The sequence below is a fragment of the Phaethon aethereus genome (genome assembly GCF_964289735.1).
Source record: "Phaethon aethereus genome assembly, chromosome: 4".
Lineage (NCBI taxonomy): Eukaryota > Metazoa > Chordata > Aves > Phaethontiformes > Phaethontidae > Phaethon > Phaethon aethereus.
The window spans coordinates 17,182,144-17,206,825 of NC_138578.1; the positions used below are offsets into that span (position 1 = coordinate 17,182,144).

Genomic DNA, 24,682 nt, shown 5'->3' on the forward strand with positions numbered 1-24,682 from the left:
AGTGAGTGGGAACGGTCATCGATTCTCATGAGGGCAGATTTCAACCCCCTGACAGATTTTCCTCCTTGTTAATTCAAATGGTAACAAGTTGTGTTGTTTTGTTTTTAAGGAGCTGTTTTCTCACGTCTTCGTGAGGTAAAAATATTAGTTCTTTACCATTGTACCCAATTTTCCTCAAGAACTGTCAATAACAAAGTATTTCTTGACATCATTTCCTCAAAAACAAAATGCTTGCCTTTTCTGAGCGTCTGAAGGAAATTTTACCTACACTTGCCAATTTAAAACCACTCAAGAAATGTCTAAAATGGTTCTACTGTTATCAATAGTTAAATAATCAAAAAGGTTTGATAAGACAGCCAAGGAAGTCAGTTAGTGCAAGATTTTATTCCAACTAATACAGAAAAACTGAAGTACCTACCAATGCCATAGAGTTAAAAATGCCTTGCAAGTTTCATCGTTTCTTACAAACACAAAGATGAACAAAAGTTATTAAATTTATCAAAAAAAAAGGAAAAAAACAACAAAACCCAAAACACAGTTAAACACTAGTGTGACCTTTTCATGTAATGTTTATGGAAATCTAGAAGCAGCAAGCATCTTACTGGTACGTGACACCAATGTACATCAAAAGGCAGCACGCACCCCTGAGAAGCACTGACACTGCTCTGTCCCTTCTCCTCCTGCCATAAACGTTCAATACAACCACTTTTCCCAATATCTTAAAAATGACAAACAAAAATATGAGTTGCCAGCAAAGCCTGAGCAGCAAAACAGTTGTCATTAACACTTCTATTTTCAATGTGAGCACAGATGTTTCTGGGATTAGTTCAGCACTGAAAAAGCTCATTTTCTCCTCAGATAATTTCAGCTCCTGTGAACTCTGACATGTGAATAAATCCTCATCTGAGTAGTCTGGTTCAGCTTACCTGCATAAAGCTATTCATTTGACCAAAGCTACTTTTTCCACTTACAATATGAAGGATCGCCCTTCTGTGTTACGTGGAGGGGAGGGAGTTTTGCTGAAAGGTTATCTTTTACCGTAACTATAAGAACCCTCTAAAAATACTATAATTTTTAAACTTGATATTGATTTATACTCTAGTTGTACCTTGTGTTTAAATTCCTGCCGTGGTTTAACACCAGTCAGCAACCAAGCACCACACAGCCGCTCGCTCACTGACCCCTATCCCAGCGGGATGGGGGAGAGAAACAGGAAAAGAAACATAAAACTCGCTGATTGAGATAAAGACAGCTTAACAGGACAGAAAAGGAAGGGAATAATAATAATAGAACATACAAACAAGTGATGCACAATACAATTGCTCACCACCCGCTGATCCATGCCCAGCCAGTTCCTGAGCCGTGGCACCCCCCGCCAACTCCCCCCAGCTTATATATTGAGTGTGACACCATATGGTATGGAATATCCCTTGGCCAGTTTGGGTTAGCTGTCCTGGCTGTGTCCCCTCCCAGCTTCTCACTGGCAGGGCATGAGGAGCTGAAAAGCCCTTTACTAGTGTAAGGACTACTTAGCAACAAGTAAAACATCAGTGTGTTATCACCATTATTCTCATTCTAAACCCAAAACACGGCCCTATATCAGCTACTAGGAAGAAAATTAACTATTCCAATAGGACAATCTCAATTCAGAGTATTTCTCAAGTATATAATTTATATTTCCTAGAAAGCATCTTAACTGTTTGCAAAGCTCATCATGACTCCCTTAAATTCTATTTCTGGTAACGTAATATACTTCAACTAGTTTGCACATTAAATTATCAGCAAGTCCTTTCTCTTTTTATTAAAAAAAAATAAAAAAAACCCACAGCTTGCATGATAACTTAATTCTATTAGCTCAAAATTCAGCTTTTGTTTTCATGTCTCTATCTCCCTTTATATAATGCATGTAACCCAGAGAGAGGGCAGGATGTCCCGGCTAGCCACTGTGGCATGAAATGAGGATAATATGCCACTTCCTCCTACTTCCACCCTCATTCTTGATATTAGGCTTTAGTCCTGGCTTTTGAACTATGAACCCTGCCGGGTGCTGCATGTGGACCTACCTCCTGTGCCCGGTTAACTCGGAAGCTCGTACTAGGCTACAGAGAGAGTCGCTCTCCAGAATATCCAGCACTGACACAGGCTGCAGAAAAATAAACTGAAGCCCAAATACAAGATCTTCCAATTTCTTGATTTCACTGGTGTCAGTTGGTAGATTTTTCAATAGGCCTCCTATCATACTTTTTTTTTTTCCCCTCCTCATTCTGGGAGCACAGCCAATCCCCAGCACAGCAGCTGACTTTCCCCAGAACTAACTAGAAATATTCTGATAGACTCTATTTATAGACTCAAAAACTTAGGACTGGAAGCAGCCAACCAAATTTTTCCATTCCTTGCTCCCCTCCGCTATCTATCTATCTGTCCTGGGCTAACCTAAATTCCAGCCTTCTATGCTTCTCAAGGGGAAACTATCCTACCCAGAACAGGTACACTATAGGTACACACACCTCTTACACAACCGAAGCACCCGTGGAGACCCTTGCATGCAAGTTACTCAACAGGCTAAAAGAACACAAATCCTTTAGTTTTATGTCACTGCACGAAGTATTCACGCTGATCTTCTCTCCTGTTACTGCAAATCAATGTTGAAGGGGAGGGGGTGGAAATCAAGATTCCTGTAAGAGATTCTACCACCTGTATCTCAGACCTCTGCTAACTCAAGAGACCAGTTTGGACATGCACATCATTTCTTTGTTTACTTTGACAAAACCAACAAAAAATAAGAACTTTTTTAGCAGGTTTAAACAGCGGAAGATACCTACTGGCTTTATTTTTGTTGTATTTTTTATATATACATATACACGCACATATCTATATATATAGCTAATACTTGCAGAAGTCAAGTAAGGTTAGTCCCCGTTAGTTTAGGCACAGTACAAATACATGGCAAAAGTAAAAACGTGTCCCAAAGTAAGAATGATATTTCAGCTGACTTGTCCTTGGACATATGACTCTCTGAAATTCTTTATTTACAGTACTACCAGGTTCTGTTGAGATTTCATACTGCAGGTAATATATCAAAAGCATAAATTTTGAAACAGAAAGACTAGTGCGCTCTGGAAGCGATACCTGGCAAATCTGATTTTTACTTAACTTTACAAACGTTGCTAGGAAACCCTACTCAATATTTACTTCAAGCCTTTAAAGAAACAGACTAATTCATATTAAGCTACTGGTGGGAGCATTGAAGACTTGGCGGAGAAGCCCCAACCTAAATTTACTCTTGACATCTCACTTTCCTAATCCACAGACCTGATGTAATATAGAAATATAATTAAGAGTTGGATATGTAGTTACCTTACGTTTGCGAGACCTGTAACAGCACGGGTATTTTGGATGTTGCAGCCAGCGCCGACTAAGTAAGAGACAAAGAAAGTTCTACTCTTTCGCTTGGTTTTGTGCATACTTAATTAAAAAAAAAAGCCACAACATTAATGCAAGGACTTCTACAAATGCCAGATTAGTTTTTACGTTTCTGTAAATGGATAGTGGATAATTTAACAAATTCCATCAACTCTCACACCTAGTACAGGGGTACACAGTACCTTAATCTGCCCGTGTGAAGCATCAGACAAAGGCTGGATTATACCAAAAACGGTAAATGGGAAACGTTCTGCTTACTTTCAAACTGAGGCCATGAAATATATCTATAAAAATCAGTCAAAGCTATTTCTTGTAAACCTAACTGATGAGATGTTGAAATATTTTCAATTTTGAGTCATGTCAGACAAAACCACGAATTTTCCTAGCATCTGGTGCACTATATTAAATTTACATCTTCTTGTGCCAATACCTGCTATTTTCCTTGCTCCTATAATCCTTCTCTTCTTTTTCATTAAATCGTATTTCTTATTCTTCTGCATTCCTTATCTCAAGCTCATTCCTATTCGGTCCTGAATATTTTTTCTGCTCAGCATGAAAATTGCATTCATTTCTATTGACTTACTGATTTAAGTCATGCCAACATCAATATCACCTCTGAGTTTGGGGTATGCCGCATGATGGAAAAAAGCCAATATATATCCTGATCAGCAGTAACTCTTCCTATGGGCTTACACCCAGCGCGAGCTCAAAGCCTCAGATACCTTGAGCAGAATTTGGAAAGAACTATAAGTGTCCATGCTGTGGCACTGGTGTAGAGAAATCCCTGGGAACGTCTACTCACACCCACCACTGCTACCACCCAAAAGCACGGCTGGGGCTGCCATCTCCTCACACCTTGGAGCACGCCAGCTTTGAACGTGAGCTTGGCAGATGGAGGACCCGGCTTCTGTGCTGCACCAGAGTTGGGTTTGTGGACCTTGCCGTACCCTTAGCAAGACTTTCTTTTAATAAGCACAATATCAGGTGTTTGTGCTGAAGCAAGCAGAACCTGAAGCATCTTGAGATCATGGAAGAGGCTAATACGGGTGGGAAGGACACGGAACAATGGTGGAGGGCATGGAGTATCTTGTTCATCACAGTACAGAGAGTATGAAAATAAGAAAAACATGAAGCTCCTCTTAAGAAGCTAGTGAATGAGCTCAAAACTCATCTGGATCCTGGTATTACAATGCTGATTCATTAGAAATTAAGATAGGTTTAGAACTCTTTTTTTCCTATATCTATCTTTTAAATAGACTTAATGGCTGCAAGTCATTTACAAGCCACTAACACATCACCTATTCAACTCAGCCTCATATTAAAATTAATTTATCGGACATCTGCAGTATGTAATTAGCTGCAAATCAATAGGCTTTCTTTACAAAAATTTATTGACCCACAAAGTAGGTTTTTTCCTGAAATGACAATTTAAAGTTGTTAAATTAGTTTGCCTAAGTTACAGCTGCTTGTAAATACTTAACACAGCTGCCTATAATAAAAACAATTCTGTTTTCCTTTACAGTTTAGTATTACAGTAAATATGAGAGTATCTGCAAACCATATCTAGGTCTCTCAACTAGTTGAAAAGAAGTGAAATTCACTGGTGAAAAAAACAGGATACAGCCTATTTGTCACTTCAGTTTCATTTCCTACTTCCAAGATTTAATTCAGTTGTTTTTAAGATTTCTAGAGCGCTGCAAAGGAAGAGTAAGTAGGTACCCGGCTCATTCTGGACACAACTTACGAACGCATACGCTGAAAACAGTGCGTCCCATTTTTCGGTGGAATAATTTCCTCCGCCTGCAACCCTGAATCTTTTTTTCAATTACAAATGCTTGAGCTAACAGGTGAAAATGCAATTAGCACCCAGGCAGTATCTACATTACAGGCAGCGTGGTGCAATAGAAGGACATCTATAGGGAGGAGCGGCTGGTCCTGAGGACCCACCATCCACTTTATAGGTGCCGCAAGGGTTCTGCTTCAGGCCAGCTCCAGCGGGGTCCCACGGACAGAAGCCATCAGGGGCTGGAGTGCCTTAGGTGGTTCCTGGAGTGCTTTTTTCATTCACTGCTGGCTAAGAAGTATCTGTTTTTTCACTCCTCAGCTGATCCATGATGTGAACCGCAGCACAGAAAATGGGGGCAACTAGAAGGTTCACTTCAAAAGCACATTTCTGATGCAAATAAAAATGCTAACAAAAACTTACCAAGTTTGTCAGCCTTGTGCACACAGTTAACGCTTGTTTATGTTAGGAAAGAGATTCAGGACAACCTGCAGACCCACAACGGCTGCAGAGTTTTGGTCCCAGAAAAAAAAAAAAAAGTAGTAAATCAGCAACCCACTCTTTTCATTTGTATTTCTATATAAATTAGCTCCTTTGATTTTTTTTTTTTCCTTTTTAAAATAACATGTCGATCCAAAACACTCATCCTCCTTGCTTCTTCCACCAAATGGGTTTAATATGAAATGAGTAACCGTCCTTTATCTCATTATCTGCATGTGCAGTTTGAAGTTGTCATTACCGCATATTTAATCAGTCAAAATTTTCAATGCCTAATCTCCTTCTTACTGTCAAATCTTCAAAAACATAAATTCCAAGCAGTCTCAAGAATCAGAAAGGTTAGTTGGGAAACAAGCGCAAATCAAGTGCATTGTTTCATTGCAACATTATCTTATGTCATTAGTTGGCAGCAGCCACAAAGCTCTGGACCACTTCCAATATTTACTTCCATACGCTGAGTAGAAGCTGAGACGTCTAACCCCCCCCCCCCCAACTTTGTTCATCTTCCAGCTAGTTTACGCGGATTCAGATTAAAATAAGGGTTTAAAAGTCCTAATCGAATCAATTGGAATTATTCTGTTTTGCCCCCACGTACCTGAAGGAAGAGCATGGTAAAGCCGTGCAGGGTGTATAGACCTAGTCCTGCAGCAATGTGGTTTTGCTTATTGCGTTTTACAGTGGGGCCGTCTGCAACAAAGGCTCAGTGCAGAATTTTGACAAGTCGGCCATGTTCAGCAACTTTTCCTGATCCTGAAAGAACGTTTATTGGCCAATAGCGGTATTTAGTTATTAGCTTAAGAAAGCCGTAGCGCTCAAGAACAAATTTAAAACCAACCCAGAACATGGTGCACCTTAAACCCAAGCGAGCAGGCTACCAGCCGGAGGAGAACCCCCAAGAAATGGGGGAAGACGACTTCCACCGCAGCATCCCACCAGGGCACCCCGTCCTCTCCCTGCCGGGCTCGGGGTGCCTGGAGAGCTGCGGGAGTCCCTGCCACACACAGCTTCAGAGAGCAGGTTTACTGCCTAAACGTACGGACACGCACGTAACGAAGTGCCGTGCCCAACTCTGGGACAAGACTTCTTGCCAGTTATGGCAAGCGAGACCTGCAACGTTCCGGAAGCGTGCATCTCTTGGCCGATGGGCCAGAACTGATGACGTGTGTTTATTTTCTACTAAACAATAAAAAAAACCCAACAGAATGGACCTTGATCCTTAGACATGGCAAGCATAATTGTTTTCAAACGAGACTCTCTAATTTTTCCCCAAAGTTTTCACATATCCCAGGATCACCTGTGCAAGGTTTCTGTTGTTTTCTGGGTTTTTTGTGGGGTTTTGGGTTTTTTGTTTTGTTTTGTTGTGTGGTTTTTTTAATCTACCCTAACAAGTTTGGGAGTTAACAAAGTCAGATCTAGCAAAGTAGACCTGAAGCTACCATTAGATGAAGAGCTCCCTAACTGCTCTACAATACTGCACTCTCTAGCACAAATTTAATTTAGTTTAAAATTATGAAGCTGACAGCTCAGATAGTCTGCCTGGAAACAGTGCAAATTTCCCACCCACTTTCATTTGCAAGGTCCCTGGCACTCCAGTCTTCAAAAACACTGAAGTGCACGGCAGGTTTCTAGAGACAAGCCTTCAGCAATGCTAAAAGTGAGATCCCCGACCTTTTGGAGAGGCTCGTATTTGACCTCAAGCCTCCTGAGGGAAAAGAAAGGTTGCTGTCTTGATGTCCCGACCTCACGGCACGCTTCCAGAAGCAATCCCTTTCCTGCTCCCAGCCTGGGGGCAGTGACGTGAGACTTGACTGGGAGACCAGGTCCCACCTCCAGCCTTGCTTCGCTCAGCCAAGAGGCCGCGTTTGACCGGGGAATGCGGCGAATCACCTGCAAAAGAGCCCCCTCCCCACTCGCTCACCTGCAGCGGTACTAACGAAGGGCTAAAGATACAAACACGATTGATTTTTTCAAGGTGAGACGTTGCCAGAGTAAACCGGGGCTCGCCGGTTGTGAAACCGGGTTTCCAAAGGGCTCGGAGAGCACAGGTCTGGGTAAGGACACGCCGGGTGACGCACTCACACAGGTACACGCACGCGGACGCCTTGCGCAAGCTAGCGGGGATGCGCGGGCGCAGGCGGCTGCCCACCGCGGCGGGGCAACGCGCCGCTGGCGGCGCCGGCGCTTCAGCCCGTTCTCATACCAGCGAAACTCAGCGGTTGCCCCTTTTCCTATATGGCCCACGTATGCCATCAGGAAGCAAGGCACAACTTAAAAATTAATTGAGCAAAAGGCTGCTTTGCCCAGAGAGCTGCTCCGGTCTCCCCCGGGGAGTCCGAAGCCAAGGCCGGGACAGCTTCCGCGCAGCCTCCACCCGGACCCTTCGCGGCAGGTACAGAAGGAGGGCTGGCAAACGAAAGAAATGAAGTACCGTAGGACTCGGCTATCACGTTAGCACAACACGGGGCTCAGAAAACCACTGCCGAGAACGCGAGCAAGACCCTATAGTTCGGCATCTAGGACAGCCAAAATCCCCGTCGTGACAAAGCCCAATTCTGACCTGTGATTAAAAACCTCTCAGACTACTGACACATTACCCTGCCCAAAATAAACCCCTAAAGCACATGCTTATTTTGTAGACTTAAGACTGAACATGAACCCGAAATGGTCATACACACACAGAAATGGAAGTGAGATATTCTCCCAAATCCAGAAGAATCAGAAAACGTTATTAAAGACATCAGATCTTTTTAATTCGCTTTTTCAGAAATCTAATTTCTGAGGAATTGGTTTATAAAGCCACAACTTTTAGAAACTTGGGATAGCACCTCTCGACAGCAGACAAGGAAAGAAAAGCAAAATGGAAAAGATTCAGGTGTCCAGCCCAAATTTTAGCCTGAAAGTCCATTCAAAAAGTTATTTCACCTCCAGATACAAGTAGAAAGTATTGTTTAGAAGAGAGAATGGAAATGAGCGAAGTGGTATAAAAATTGTCAGAAACATTCAGCCATTAGTCTGAAATTTGCTTTTTAACCTCAGGGCTGTAACTCTTTGATCTATTATTAATTATCACTAACCACAATCAGCAGCGTACTCATGCATCTTAGGAAAGCGTACTAATTCCTATAAGCCATTTTACGTATCATCCACAAATACTGGACTCTGTTCCTGCTCACATGTTCCAACCAAAGTTTACTTTTTTCTTTTTAAAGAAATACCTTAACATATATTAACCCTGAGTTACCCCACCTCCAAATATGACATTTAAGCTATCAATCTTTCATTAAGCAAATACGCAGCTTACAGATTGCAGATTTACAGAAATTTAATACAGCAACCAGCTAATAACACATTCTAATGTGACTGCAGGAGCTTAACTCACAGTTTAACATACAGAAATAAAATTCAACTTCAAGTTACTCTCTTGTGACCTACCTAAGAAGGAACTTTTGCTATAATACAATTTAGTAAAGAAACAGTTTCTTGCAAAATACTTGTTCACATACTGAATAGATTCAGCCAAATGTTACCGATCCTTTTAAGAATCCAGAATCATCAACAAGCATGGGTTTGGTTTTCTGGTTCAGGGGTTTTTTTTTTGTTTTTGGGGAAGGGGCTCTGGGGGCTTGGGGCAGGGAATGTTTGGGGTTTTTTTTGTTTTAAATCCTTCAGCATTGATTTCAGTAAAGCAGAGAAGGACCACCACCCAGATCACATCCTTTCAAAAAAAAACCAAAAAAAAACCCCAAAACCAAAAAAAAAAACAAACTACCCAAACACCACTGTTAAGCTCTGGTAAACTGTGTCAATAAACCTCAGTTGCCAAAAAACAAAAAACAAACAAACAAACAAAAAACAACCAAAAAAACAACAACAAAAAAAAACCCAACCCAAACAAGGTCAAAGCTTCCTATTTAAAGAGACAGCTTATTTGGAAACTTGGTCCCGACAGTAACTGGGCTCCCGAGGTGCTGCAGACCTCCGGGGCTCCCGAACGGAAGGGCGCGCGTTCCTAGGGCCGCGCGCGGGAAGGGGAGCGCCTCCTCCCCAGCACGTGCGCAGGCCGGCACAGGGCCAAGAGCCGCCACCGCTCTTCCCAGGCGTGGTACCGGAGCAGGCGACGCTGGGAACGGCCGGCGAGGATAAACAGGGCCTTCCTGACCTACGGGCCCTTCCCCTGTAGCGTGTGCCTTCCTCCCAAGGTCAAGCCTGTCTCCTCCCGCCGCGGCTCCAGCAGGAGAGGGCTTTCGCCGGGGACCCAACAGACGGTGACCTTCCCCTGCAGTTTGCACTAGCAGGGCAGCAAGCAGTCACATCATGCCATGGTCTATTTAGGGTGCATTCAAACGTGCCCAATAACGCCGCAAGGACTTGGACAATTGCGCACAAATGGAAACACTGCTTGGGGTTTTTTTTTCCCCCCCCTCCGCAGCTCGCTCTCACTCGGAGGAGACTGCAGCTGAAGTGAAGTAATTCATATGCTGGGCACCAAGCACTCTGTAGCAACCAGCTGCATGTGAAAACCGACAGAAGTACTAAACTTAGACATATTTAATACCTGTTTTTCCACACACTCTTTTTCGTTTCCTCGTCAGACCGTTTTTATCATTCTTATATATTGCAAGACACATTTGCCAGAGAACAAGTTACGGTACAATATTCATCCTAAACTGGTATTTTCTGACCTCTGAGAGCTTAAACCTGAAATCACAACATTCCGCCGTTCTCCATGAAGCTTTGGTTGAAATCAGTCCATTATTAATTCCATCTCCTACAACTCTGTTCGAAGAGGTGATACATGCGGTTAAAAAAAAAAGAAACTGCCTTTTAAAAAAAACACACCCTGAAAACACAAATCCCGAGATCATGGCTCGACAACGTGTTATTTTTTAGCCAAAAACGTGCACTTAGGATATTTCACAGGCTCCTTTCCCTTTCCGTCCCCTCAGTTTGCTCTCGCGCCCATGTCGCGCCATACCACTCACCGAGTCGCGCTGGCCTGTTGGTTTTTAGAGCTTCAGAGTGAACTGGATCTGGAACCCGACCTGGCTCTCACATACAACACATCCAGACACAGGGAAAAACCAGAGTCGGACCGGACAAGGCATGGCCCAACAGTACATTTCACCGCTGCAAACAATATATCATTCAGCTACAAACGACACCCAACAGCAACCGCTACTCAAGCCTGGGCTCAGCAAAGCGCCAATACATACCTCGAAACCCGATTCAGCTGGGCAGAGCGCTTCACAGCGGGTTTAAGCTCCATTAATGCGAAGTGTTGGTTGAGTAAGGACAGGTCATTGAGTCACAACTCAACAATTTACTCCCTCCACAGATGAGTGCTGCACGAGTATCGATACCACTGCAGCAATCCCTATACACGCCTGCCGGCACGACTGCAACGCATAGCCCATAAAATGGGACAGGAACATTTTTATACAGCACATATTTCAGACATCGGTGTCTTCCAGCCCTCATTAAAATGGATTGGCCCATACTGCTGGAATATAGGTAATGAAAGCTTCTTCTGCTTGCTACATTCTGTGCACGAAGGTGATCCCACCTTCCCCTTTTCCAGAATATGGTCAAAAGAAGATACCATGGTGACATTCTGTATCACCAAAAGGGATAAAAAAAGCTAGGAAACAATTATTAACTATTATCAGAATAAACTATGGCAAACTGATTTCCAACAGCCAAGTATTGCAAAGTTCAGCGGTATCAATTGGCAATAGAAACGGTTTAGTAACACACAACTTTACTTGTACCCATAGACAAAGAAAGAAACAACCTCTAGATACTGGCATATGGATTGACAATGGAGCTCTTATTTCCTCAGATTTGGAGGATCCACCCATTTATGGAGCACAGTTTTCCAGCAATGTGGATGCCTGCCACAGCACAGGAGTGAACCGATGTGTGTAATTTTAAGGGAAATCAAGGCATCATTAGCAGTCACATTTCCAAAAGACATTTTATACAGATTTTGAACAACTCAATTTAAAAAAAAAAAAAAAAAAAAGAGAGAGAGAGAGAAAAAAAAAGAGCACCCTCAACAAAAGAACAACAAACCAAACTGTAGAAAGTGTGAAGCTGTTAAATGCGTGCTGGTACGCTAAGGAGAACCTTCAGACCTCCTGGCCTGATGTACTAATACAGACTCCTAACTTCTTTAGGGAGAAATAAAGACATACATATGTAGACAACCCTATTGTATCAAGATTATACCCAGAGCTGTTAAAAATTACACAAAATTATACAAGGACCTACAAAAACAAGTATAACTTTTCCAAAGGCGGGGGGGGGGGGAAGAGTACAGATTTAAGGCTACAGTCTACAATATGAGAGAACCATTGGTGAAAAAAGCTTGCACAGTAAATTTGTGGGAAGCTAAAGGGGAAAACAGTCCTGCCAAAAGTGGAGAATATTTTAGCCATTCGTTTTTTTTCCCCATAAAGTCCATCAGCAAACAAACAGAGGTCAAGGCCATTCATAAATTCTAAAAATAATATTTACCGGACCTCTTACCACTCTGGCAGGTATAATTCTGATACGTGACTATTCTAGATAATATTTAACATAAAAGGTTATTTACAAAAAATAATTGCAATAGCCTGAAATCAGTTTTTAACCAGAATTACCCATTTCGAGTCAGTGAAGGTTACATGTAAATGAAGATCATGTTGTTGGGTTGGTTTTTTGGGTTGGGTGGTTTTTTCAGGAGCTGCTACAAGTAGGTTCTACGAAAAAAAATGCTGATCCATGTGAATGGCTCAGGAACAGATAGGTATAAGTCATCCCTAAAATACTGCCAACATTTGACCAAAGATTTGACCATAAACCCTAGGAAGTCAATGACAGTCTTTCAACTGCTTTTAACAGACATAAATTAGACTCTAAAATACCATAAAACACTCTTGAAGAGAAATCTCCTTGTCTGAATGAAAATCAAAACATAATTATTGATAAACATATGCAATTTATGGTAAATTAGTAAACTTTTTAAACAATAACACATCGAACTCTGAATTTGTCCCACATGTGATTACACCAGTGGAACTGCCAGGAAGAAACTACAGTAGAAGTATCAGCCCTTTGTTTCCACCACAGCTGCTAAGAAAAGTGAATATGTATGTGTACACAGGTGAGTTAATATGGAAATTAGAGGGAAAAGGCACATTTGCAGAAGAAGCTTTAGGTAGGAGCTCACACAGCAGTAAGGGCATCCTCCTCAATTTTTACTGTTGTTTCAAGCAACCATGACATCTTCCTGGGCTATTTTGAAAGTTGCATAATTGGCATGAACGTGAGGCTTAGGCTGGTACCCTGATTCAGGCAAGCAATCACCTTGAAGTGAAATCTTATCTGGATTCTCAGCGTAGGTTTTCATCAGTGACGTCACACAATCACACATACCTTCTTCTTCAAGCCCACTTAGCTACTCTTTAGTTTAGAAACCATTATTTCTTAGAAATGTCAGTCATGGAGGGGGGATCTATACACACCGACAGACAGGTATTAGCCGAAGAAAACCATTTGAAAGGGAATAAGGGAACTTAGTTTTGCTTAAAAGGCTCTCGCTCCCCAAACACCGCCAAGATGCAGCGTTATAAAGAAAGTTACCACCAACTAACTTAAAAAGAACCATAACTGTGGACACCTTATAAAAGTAACTGAAGGAGAAAAAGAGAAATGTTCTAGTTGGCTGTAGGTACCTGGCACAGTCAGTAAGGTAGCAAGGCATTTTAAATGCCTAAACTAGGCTTGAGACACTATCAGCAAGTATAACTGACTCAAGAAAGGTGACGTTCTAATAGAAAAAAAAAATAGTTTTTACAGTAATATTCTAAAGATTCATTCTCAATGTGAAAAGACTTCTTCATTCCTGGTCACCCGCTCCTTTTCACCATGTAAGCTGCAAGTCAGCAGCAGTCTAAAAAGGTTAGAATATCAAGGTTCAGAAAATAACACTGCCAAAACAAGATATATTCAATGCTGGTCATCTATTGGCTTTAAAGACCCATGTAGCCTGTTTTTTCCTTCACCTTAGTCTTTGCTTACAGCAAATTATACTGTAGGATAGTATACCTGAAAAAAAGATGAAGACTTAGAATACCAGAAACTTTATATCGTAGACCTCAAAGGGTTAATCACATGCTGTAGAGGTTTGCAAAATGTATGATGCCCGATACGGTTGACACGTCAGGGGAAAAAAAAAAAAAAAGGAAGTAACAAGGATCTAGTTTGGACGCAGAGTTCAGAGGTGCGATGCTGCTGCTCTGACGGCACGAAGGAAGAGAGGCTTTGCAATCCCCATACCATGCTGACACGGGACAGCTGAAACCCACCTTGGGATGTTGGGTCTCACATGGGTTTAAATTATGCGCGTTTTATTGCAACACTCTGGAGCATGAACAAACTTGCATGTGATTTCCTCTGCTTTAGCTGGCACGTGGCACAGAAATGAAGAGAAAGGTAAAGATGAATTTGAGGTTCGTTAGCAAGAGTGAGCTTTCACACGAGTGACATCCTATGCTGAGTCTTCATAACTTGTCTCGTCAGCAGACAAATACCTGAGCAGGCACCTATGCATTCAAATCTGTACCGCTAAAGTTACCTCCGCGTGAATTTACCCCGAAACTTGTAAGGGCTTTGCACAGGTCCTCAGCTGCACGAAGCCATTGCCGAGCAGGTTAAGAGCAACATTTAGTTAAATAATGGGGCAGAGTTAAGAGATTTGAAATGATGACGCATGTCCTGATCTGAACTACAGATCAGGGTGCCTGAAGTGTGGCAACCTTGCAGATCTCCATCAGCTGAAGAGAATTCCACACGTGCAGTAATAGCTCTGAGCGCTAAAAATTTCAGGATTTCAATCCTGCGAAGTTAACAGCTACGCTCACCTGCATATGTTGCTGAGATACCAGCTTAGAGAACAAAGACAGAAAAGTATATCAAGCCTGTGTCATCATCAAGCCTGATGACACAGATTATCCATTTACTGGTCTAGAGGTAAATGGATGAGAAGACCTACCATGGACTAACGTCAGATCAGAAGACTCCTTCAAAAGCCTTATGAGAAACTGTCATTCGAAACGCGACTACTGATGACAACTGTGCTCCTACCAGCATTTCCCTGTTTATGGTGCCTGTCCCTGCAACGGATGACAACCTTGACTCAGTACGAGCAGCACTTACTCACACAAGAGCTCTCACAGCTGGCAGGAGCTACTTGCCCAAGTAACAGCGCTCAACCACAAAGGCAGTAAAATATTGGGTCTCTATTTTCAGGCATCCTATCAGTCTTCTGGTCAACTTTTCTCACTATATAAATAATGCAATTTATGAAAATTTCATCAGGTAGAATAACTAGAAAACAGTAACTTCATCTTCCTGCATCCAAGAAAGCACATTTAAGCCAAGCCTGGATGATAACAAATATCCAGCTACACACAAAGTTCAGCATCAAGGTGGGATACAGCCCTTTTTAAGTTGAGAAAGATATATTAAAAAGTGCATTCTTTAGAAACTCTATTTGAAATCACCAAAGGAAAAGTGAAGTATGGCTTGCAAAATGATAAGAAGATTATAGAAGATTATTGGACAGATCCGAAAATAAAATGGAAATATTTAAAGGGTTGGGGTTTTTTCCTCCTGGGTAGATAGGCTGTTTTCCCCTCCTCAAAAGCACCATTATTTTAGGTATTCTGTTTTTCACTGCAACACTATTTTTTCAGAAATATTTAGCGTCACACAAATATGGAAAACACTACACATCCTCCTCGCCCCACTCCAAGAATAAGGCAGACGTTTCATGCACTGAGGGCAGTTGCATAGCTCATGATGGGAAGAAAAAAAAAAAAGACTTGAGAAAGGTAAATGCAAATTCTGTTGCTGGCTATTTCAGTGAGCTTTAGCACAAACCTTTGGTGAGCCTGTTTGACACACAAACACACAAAGAGGCTAAGTAACTATTCTAACTCAGTCATGCGGTCAGATGCACTTAATAACTTGTCATATTGACTATGAAAGTAGATAGTTTATGAAAGTAAGCATCCTTTATGAGATACACGAACACCTGTTTGCTGAAGAAGTACATGCTTCCACCAACGACCAAAGAAACGCAAAATTCAAACGACACTTGGTATTTCTCTTCCACCAAGAGTGAGGGGATCAGTTTATCCATTTATCCCTTACAAATGTGTCAGGTTTTAACAGCCCTCCTCCTTCTGGAGGCATTTTTCTATATATACAAACCAAATGTTCCTACAGTTAAAATACAGAAATAATATGTTGCCACAGGCTTGTAAGGTTTGGTTTTTAAACTTAACCAGTTGAAGTCTGGTGCAAACTTGTAGCCATGCATCTTTACAAAAGCAGATTCCCGACACTATCATTTTCTTATACTCATCTCAACATTTCATCTGAGGTACAACACATTCAAGCACCAGCTAAGAAAGAGTAACCATTATAGGACACATGAGAGCAATTTTACTAAGCTCTCATTATGGGAAAAACAACATTTATAGTAGTAAGAGCTCATAAACATACTAAAGCTACACTTTCAAATCTAATAACAATACGATATAATATGTCCCTTTTAAATATTAAAGCCAGCACTTTGTTTTTATTAAAGGCAGAGTAAAATACAGCAAGAAACAGGCAAATCTAATGATAAGAATTGAAATGCAAAGGATTACACATCAGCTTCAGAAATACCTCCCTGGTCCCCATTTTAATTCATACCCTGTTTGTTTAGTGCAGGGGGAAAAGAAAAAAAAAAAAAGAAGGAGGGGAAAAAAAGAATTTGCCTGCTCACCTGGACACGTTTTCTGGAATGTACTCTAGAACTGGATACCCATCACTTCTTCTGGATGCCAGCTCTGAATGTGACTTCCAGGTCTCCACTAGCGTGCTGACGGGAGGGAACGAGCTCAAGTGCTGAAACGCCTGCTCTCGAGCAACCGGCCGCGACAAAGATATCGTGCCTTGGGCACCGATCCTGTAGTGAAACGACTGTCCACCTGAATTTACACCCACAATGGCAGAGGATGGTATACTGTTTTCTTGGTAATAGCTGCCATCGTCAGGCTCCTGCTTAATTCCCACAGGTAGGCCTGGGTTGGGAAAACCGCTACCTTCACAACTTCCATCAAACGAAGAAACGGGTGGTCCTAAAATCCCAGAAAGAGAGTAATAGTCTTTGTCATCCATAAAAGAAAAATACGAGCCATCTGTAAATGGGAAAGGATTTACTGTTTGATTCCCTTTAAAAGAGGCACCAGAACAAGGATGCTTGGCCGACTCTTGCTTCACTGGTACTGAGAAGGGGGAATCGGAGTTTATTTTGCCGCTGTCGCCAATGCACGCGCTGCCGAATGAACCATCTGGCTCGGGTTTTATGAACTGAACAAGGTTCATCTGACTGTTGTTGGAGATGGCATTCTCCATTTCCTCCATCTTAGGAAACGTGAGTTCTTGAGCACCCTTGTCTTTTGTTTCTGGACTGGGAACGGTATCTTGGCTTCTGCTAGGTCCCGCTGGCGTGCCGGAAGCCGGGAATCCTAGGGAGTTGTTGACGGGGCTACAGATGGACGATCCCACAGTGCTAACCGCTGGACTAGAACGAGTGGACCTATTATTGGCATTGGAAGGGCTGGCAATGGAGCTCCTCGAGTTCAGGTTCGCAGGACTGGACACAGAAGACCGCATAGTGATATTATTGGGACTCGAGACGGGAGATTTCACGCTGCAATGACTGGGAGGACTAGAAATCGGTGACTTCATGCTACTTATAGGGCTAGAAAGCGGAGACCCGACGTTGCTAACATGCGCGGGACTGTGCAACATAGACCCCCGGTTTTCCACGTTCGGCGAGCGTGACAAAGGGGTTCCCTGGCCGATGGGGCTGTGCACGGCAAAGTTCCCAAAGTTAGCAGTAGTTGAGGACACAGAGTTAACTCCAGCAGGACTACACACCGAGGAAGCCATGTTCTGAGGGCTGCAGCCCGAAGGGCTTTTCTCTTGACACACGATAGGGCTTTTGACAACAGCATGCATGGCACCACCGTTCAAAGCACTCCCAGAGTCCGACATCAAAGACCTCAAGGGCCTGCTGGTGCTGTGGAGGGGAGACGAGCAATGGCCGTTCTCCTTGTAGAGCTTCACCAGCTGCTCCACATTCTGGTAGATCTTTCCCGGGCTCCCCTGGTTCTGCTGATCGTAGGGGTAATCGGCGTCTCGTATCGAATCCATATACAAACCCATGGATTCGGCCACTGTTGCTGACAGCTCCTTGGACTCCGTTTCGGTTTTGATGTCAGAGGGCAGAAGACCAGGCTGACTGCTGTCTTGTTGCAGGCAGGAGAGTAGCTCAGGTTTTTCTTTGTTGTTTCCTTGGGTGCTGCTGTTGGCAAAAGCGCCGGCAGCGCAGCTCACGTTTACGATCTCCATATAGTTACTGTCATCAGTCTGCTCTCCAGCACCTTCAGAGGAATACTCCACAGACTGAGAAACTTGACCCCACCGTCTCTCCATATCTAAGCCTTCTGGGTAGCTGTGGTATCCTTTTGTCTCCATAACTAGCAAAGACATATACAAAAAAGTAAAATTAATAAATGACAGGACAGTGTGACTTCCTAAGGAAATTTCCTAATTTCCTACGGAAACAAGGCGTATCCGCTTACTCTGTCCATCCTCCTCTCTGTCTGCCTGCCAGGCTCGTTCCCCTGCCTCATCCGTCACCTCTCAACCATTTGTCCGATTTCAATCAAACGGAGGGAAAAGCTCTCACGGATATGACAGCCCTCTGAGTTCTGAGAGAAAACCGCTCAGCAGTTAGAAAAGACCCAAATTATCACTCCTCGCCCTGCCCCGAAAAGAAGGGCTTGGCACCGTCGGCACAACAACCGCCCACAGCCCTGTGGGTGGACGTGGGAGGAAAGAAAGGGGCAGCAAGGAAGGAGGGGAACCAGAGTGTTCCTGAAAGGAGGCCACGGTGACGGTAGGCAGGACATAAACCGTGTGGAAACTGCTCATCACAGCTCAGCTCCTCCAAAATCCTCCCACTGCCAGGCTACAGGGACAGCAAAGCACGGGAAGCTGGTGTGCTAAGAGGGCTTCTCCTCATCACCCAGCGTAACACGGGATGCTCTAGAAGGAAGCAGCAGTTCTGAGGGGCCGGGTGCTGACGTGCCCCTTCGCAGCTATGCAAACTGCTTGTACGGCCACCGGAGGAGACACCAAGGATGGGTCCGAGCAGGCAGAGCAGCAGTGCCACAGGTGAATGGGAAACCCTGCAGCCACAGAGGAAGGGGATCAGATTGGGTGGGGATGTGCGGCTATTCAATGGATCCGTAATGCTGCCAACCTCCACAGCAGCCAGCAAGAGAAATACATAAAGAAAAGTAAACCTAGTTCTAAATAGACCCTAAAAACCCCCTCCCGTACCGCATGCCACTCTCCTGAGGCAGGGAGCAAAGTGCATGACCTAGCTGCCATTATTCTGAAAATCACGTGTAAGTAACAACAAGTTGGGGTTTTTTTTGGTAAGGAATTGGCTGATAGCATCATCAGAACTGTAGAAACTCAAGTGCCAATAGTTACAATATCAATATTATGCAAATATTTTTTCCTTTTAGAATGTATTAATTTTCCAATATTTTAGTTTTTAATCCCTTTGTTTAACACTACTTAAAAACGCTATTTTAAGCAAAATTACAAAACCAAAACAACCTAAAATGAATGACCCAAATGCTTAGAACCTGCCTTAGAACTATGGCCCTATGCCTACATTCCCCTCAGGCACAAATTTTATTAGAACATCGTTCTGTGTATCAAATCACAGTCCTATAGCCTAAAATTTTCAGACAGAAGTGCCTACTTTCACATAAAGTCACTCCCAGATAATCACCTACCCCTGATTTAAGTGCTGAGCAAGCCTAATTCCTAGAGAAACCAATTGCAGCTGTGAGTGACCAGAATTTCTGAAAACCAGGAAACTTAGTTAAGGCTTAAAATTAGGATGTAAGCGAATCTTAACCCTCAGAACCATCGAGTACCAGGAAATCTCAGTTATAGGCCTAATGTTACACCGGTGCACAAGCTTTGCAGCAACCTCTCCCACAGCAGTAAATTTCAAACTTCATACATAATCAATAGGCAAGCATGCTTTAAAACTTCACCAAATAAAAATCTGGGTCACACAAAAGAAAAAAAAAAGTGCCCTGGTGCTGCACTTCCAGAGAGAGAGGCACTGCCTGGTAAATACAACCGAGAGGATCAAAAAACTGCAGAGAGATTATTTGTGGCCTGACACAAGTTCAGTTGAAAATGACAGATATAAATTAGTAAGAATGCAGCAGCAAAGAGATTTTTTGGGGGAGTGTTGTTTTCTGTCACCCCCGAGCGCCTCGGTGGGTACTAGAGCCGAGTAACCATCTCTCGGGGTGCTGACAGCGTAAGGGTTTGGTTTGTTCTTCTAAGCAGAACTTACTACAACTTGACTAGCACGTTTAGCCACGGTATCCGCACTTCACCTACTGCACGGACATGCCTTTTTCCCAACTTTCACCGAATTTGACTGTGGGCTAAAACATCCACGGACAACATCGGAAGCCGAGTCACGTTACGTCTCGGAACCGAGACCATCCACGCCTGATATTTTGGGGAAGGAAGCTTACATTATGAGCACGACAGCTTCCCCTGGACTCCTCTCGGTCCCCCAAGAAGTACTCGGACACTGCGGCTTATGTATTTCACCCCAAACACATCAACAAACGCAGCCCTCTGCAGTACGAATCTCCGATCAATCAGGCATGAAACCAGTTTTGCAGCAACAAATGAAAAAAAAAACATTTTTTACAAAAATAGTCAAATGGTACTTGGTATCCCTGCAACCAAAAGGTCACCTAGAGACGGGAAAAACCTGAAGTAAATCCAGATCCATAAAAACTAAACCGATGGCTCACGCCACCACTTCTTATTTCTCGGCGTTTGTAAAGGAAATGTTCGGTTTCAGCGCCTGCGAGCCGCCCCGCTGCCACCGGAGCTGCCCGGGGCACCGGACTGCCACCTTCACAGAGGGGCTGGGGTGTCCCCCCCCTTCCTCCAGGGCAGCGGAGCACGGCTGGCAGCGCGGACGCGGGCCCCCGCGGCGAGGGGCTGCTCCCGCCTGCCTCGCACTGACACGCGTGTTAACAACCGTATTAACGCGTGTTAATAACGCGCGCTTATTTCCCCATCTGCCCGACGCTATATGTAGGGCATCACCGAGGTTCCCGGACAGGAGGCACCGCTTTGCACCCCTAACCGCCCCCTCCACCTCCTCTTTTCCCGCAGGTACTATCCGGATTGTCACGCGTGAGGGGAACCCAGCGGTGGCCGGGAGCGAGCGAGGGAGCTCCCTCTCACGCAGGCGTCCGCCGGGGGTCGGCCCGGGGGGGGATCCTGAGAGCCCAAACCCGCCTCGCCTGCTCCCTCCCGCCGCCCGGACCATCGAGCTGGGCAGAGACGCGCTTTTTTCCGCGCCAACGCCGCTCCCCAGCCCCCACGGCGGAGAGGGTCTCGGTGATAACCACCGTGACACACACCCCCCCCCTCCGCCAACGGGGGGGAACGGGACGGGACACCGCGGTGCCGAGCCTCGAAGTCCCCCCGCCACACCCCGCCAGCCCCACCTCCCGGTGCGGGCCGGGGAGAGGAGCGGCGCCCGCCGCCCCCCGCGTCGGCCCCGGCCCCGCGGTACCTGTTGCGGCGGGGCGCGTCCCCGAGCCCCCGCCGGCACGGAGGGCGGCGCGGAGCGGCGGGGCGGGCGGCGCTCACCCCCCTCCCCCGCCTGCCCGCCCGCCCGAGGCGCGCTGCGCCGCGCCGCCCGGTGACTCGGAGCAGCACCCGGGAGGGGACGGGAAAAGGTGCCAAGTCCTTTAAAAACATGTCACATGCCCAGATAAAGTTCACGTCCCGCCCGCCGCCCGCCCTCATTGGCGGGCGGGACGCGGAGCGCCGCGCGGCTGGGGCCAGGCCGCCGCCCCATTGGCTGGGGCGCGCCGTCAGTCACCCGCCGGGCGACATGACTGATACAAAGTTGCTGCGACACAGGCTGGAAAACGCATCTCCTTAAAGCCGCAGGGGCCGCCGCGGCCGCGCAGCCCCGCGTAGTGCCGCGCAGCCCGCGGGCGCCAGCCCCGCCGGGGGCCGTCACCTGCCGCCCCGCCCGGAGGCGCCCCCGGGGAAGGGCCGCGGGGCATCAGGCCGGGGGCCCCCCGCGGGCAGGTGAAGTGCGCGGGGCGCGGCCGCCCCCGCCCGGTGCCCGCACCGCGCCGGCGGTAGGGCCGGGCATCGGCTCTCCGCCGGCCCGGGATTTCCGCCTTTCAGCGGCGCACGAATACGCACGGTACGGATGCAGCGATTTAGCGAAAAAAAAAAAAAAAAAAAAAGACGAAGAAGAGCAGACCGGAGCGGCGGCGGCGCGCGGGAGGGTTCAAGGACTCGTCCTCCGCCGGGCTGGCTCCACTCCGCGCCAGCCGCGTATCCCGCCGGGAGCCCCCGCCTGCTGCCTCCCCCCGACCCAGGGGCAGCGAGAGGGGCAGCCGAGACGGCCCCCGGCTCCGAGGTGCTGCCGTCCCCGCCCGTGCCCGCGTCCCAGCTGCAGGAATACCCTTTTCCCAAGGAAGGGGGAAAAAAAAAAAAAAAGACGCCGAGCAAACTTTCAGGGGATGCGCTCCCAACTCTCTCCGTAAATAACGCCCCCAGCCCCCAGCGAGCGGCCGGCAGCCGCTGACGCCCGCTCCCAAACGGCCCCGGCCCCCGTCGAGCCCCGCTCCCGGCCCCGGCCCGACCCCCGGTGCGCCCCCGGCCCGGTGGGGACAGCTCCGCGGGCCCGCGGGGTGACAGCGGTGCCCCTGGCCGCGGGGCTGAGCCCGTCGGGGGGCGGCAGCGCCGCGCATCGCGCTGGGGCACCGCGCACTTTCGCCCGAAATCGCACCCCCACACACACCCCTCCTGCGCACACGCAGGCGCGCGCATAAACGCACAGATCCGCGTATGCTCCGGGAGAGCGGGGTTTCTATTCGGTAAGTCACAGCGAAAGCGCAAACATCCCCAGGATTTGGGGCGTCACGTGCCCCTCTCATTTTCGTATCCTGCCAAATATCGACCCGCACTCGCGGCCCCGGCGGGCACGGCCCGAGGCGGCGGCGGTTCCCAGCGCCGGCGGCGCGACCCGCGGAGCAGCCGCCGCCGCGCTGTCCCCGCTGCCGAGCAATGGACGTGTCCTTCCCGCGAAGTTTTCACTGATGGGGACGGGACTGGCCGTGACCTGGATACGCCGGCCGGTGCGGCGGACACCCGCCCGGCCCCCGCCGCCCGTCCCCCGCTCCGCGCCCCGCGCAAGGTTCCGCGCTGCACTCACCTCCCCTACGACATGGTGGCGCGGCGGGAGGACGCACGGCCCCCGGCTACCGCCAGCAAACCATCCGAGAGCCCGCACCGCCGCCAAAAAAAAAAAAAAAAAATTAAAAAAAAAAAAAAAAGTGCGCGGAGGAAAGGCCGGGAGCGGGGCCGGGCGCTGCTGGCGGCGGCGGGAGGCGGCGGGGTGCCCGCGGCTCGGCGCGGCGCGGCGCGGCGGGGCGGACAGCTCCCACCATGGACGCCTAGGTGGGTGGGTGTTCCCGCGGGTCACACCCTCGCCCGCCGGCGGAGGGGAGCGGGGGGTGGATCCAGCACCGGCGGGGAGGGGGGGGATGCGGGGGAGGGAGGGAGGGAGACACCCTCCAAAAAAAACCCCAGACCCCCAGAAAAAACCCCAAAAACTTATGTCATTCCAGGTAAAACTCCCATCTGCGCCACCAAGGAAGAGGCGGGAGGAGAGTGGCGAGGGTGTAAACTTTTTCCTCCCCCCTCCCCGTCCCCGTCCCCCCCCGATGCCGCCCGGCCCCTCGCAGCGCCCGGCGGCTCCCGCCGCCCCCTCCCGCCCCGGCGGCTCCCGGCGGCTCCCGGCGGCGCCGCGGGGTTTCTCACGCACGGAGCCCCCCGCCGCCGCCGCCGCCGCCGCGGTTCCTGGTTCGCGGAGCCGCCGGAGGACGGGAAGGAGGGCGGGCGGCAGGGAGGCAGGGCGGGCGGCGGGGGAGGAGTGTCTCCCCGCGCCCTTCCCCCGGCGGAGCGTCTCTCCCGGCCCTGGCGGCGGCGGAGCCCCCGACCGTCCCCCCCGCCCGCCCCTCTCCTTCCCCAGGCGGGCTGCGGAGAGCCGGCAGCCCCTGGACGGGATTTCGGGAGGCGGCTGCGCCCCCGCTCTGGGCCTGCGCCTCCCCTCGCCCCGCTCCCCGCTCCTGCCGCACGGGGGGGGCAGGCCCCTCTCTGCCCCCCGGCGTGCCCGCGCCGTCCCGGGGTGACGCCGGAGGGGGGGTGCGCCCCCGCGGCACTCGCGCGGCTGCGGTGGAGCAAACCCATCCAGACTTCAGAGGTTAAGAAAACCCCCCAAATCGGCCCTAACGTCGGTGCTGGTTTTAAGTTAGTATTTCACTCGTGGCTAAGATCTTTTAAAACTGATTGTTTTTAAGTTCAGGGCATTCAATGTCTCTTCATTTAAACATCTTAAGGAAAAAAAATTAGGCGTTGGAGGAAGGAAAAAGTTGGACTTACATTAATGAAGTCTTGAAACATGTAAAAGGACTGCTCACAGGGCATTGTACCTGTGCCGAAGCCCCTGTAGGATCGGGGCCTTGGAGAAGGCGAGTATTTTATCAGCTGTTTTTTGCATCCGTCAAAGTTTGTGGGTAACTTGATCAATGTTAAACAGCGAAGCACAAAGTGCTGGTAAGGCCAGACTTGGAGATAACAGCGCATTCAATAGCTTAATTTCACAATTAGTTTGCTATATGATTGGAAGCAAATCATATTTCACTGTGCTCACACTAGTGCTCTATTTTTAGCCGCAATGTAGCTAAAAAGGAGGAACCTACTGAGATGTACTGTAACACC

At 47.2% G+C, this 24,682-nt stretch overlaps 1 protein-coding gene across 2 annotated transcripts in view; it reads right to left on the reverse strand.

Annotated features, from left to right (window-relative positions):
• Positions 1 to 18,298, reverse strand: part of NR3C2 (nuclear receptor subfamily 3 group C member 2) — a gene marked incomplete at both ends in the record, with an annotated part of 207,464 nt that extends 189,166 nt beyond the window's left edge. Inside the window, one exon of one of the 2 annotated variants that reach the window (XM_081999312.1) lies at positions 16,524 to 18,298. In XM_081999312.1, the coding sequence (XP_081855438.1) occupies positions 16,524 to 18,298 (1,775 nt within the window). The remainder of the gene's footprint in view (positions 1 to 16,523) is intronic. The other variant, XM_081999313.1, reaches the window with a different exon arrangement.
• Positions 18,299 to 24,682: the final 6,384 nt, after the last annotated feature.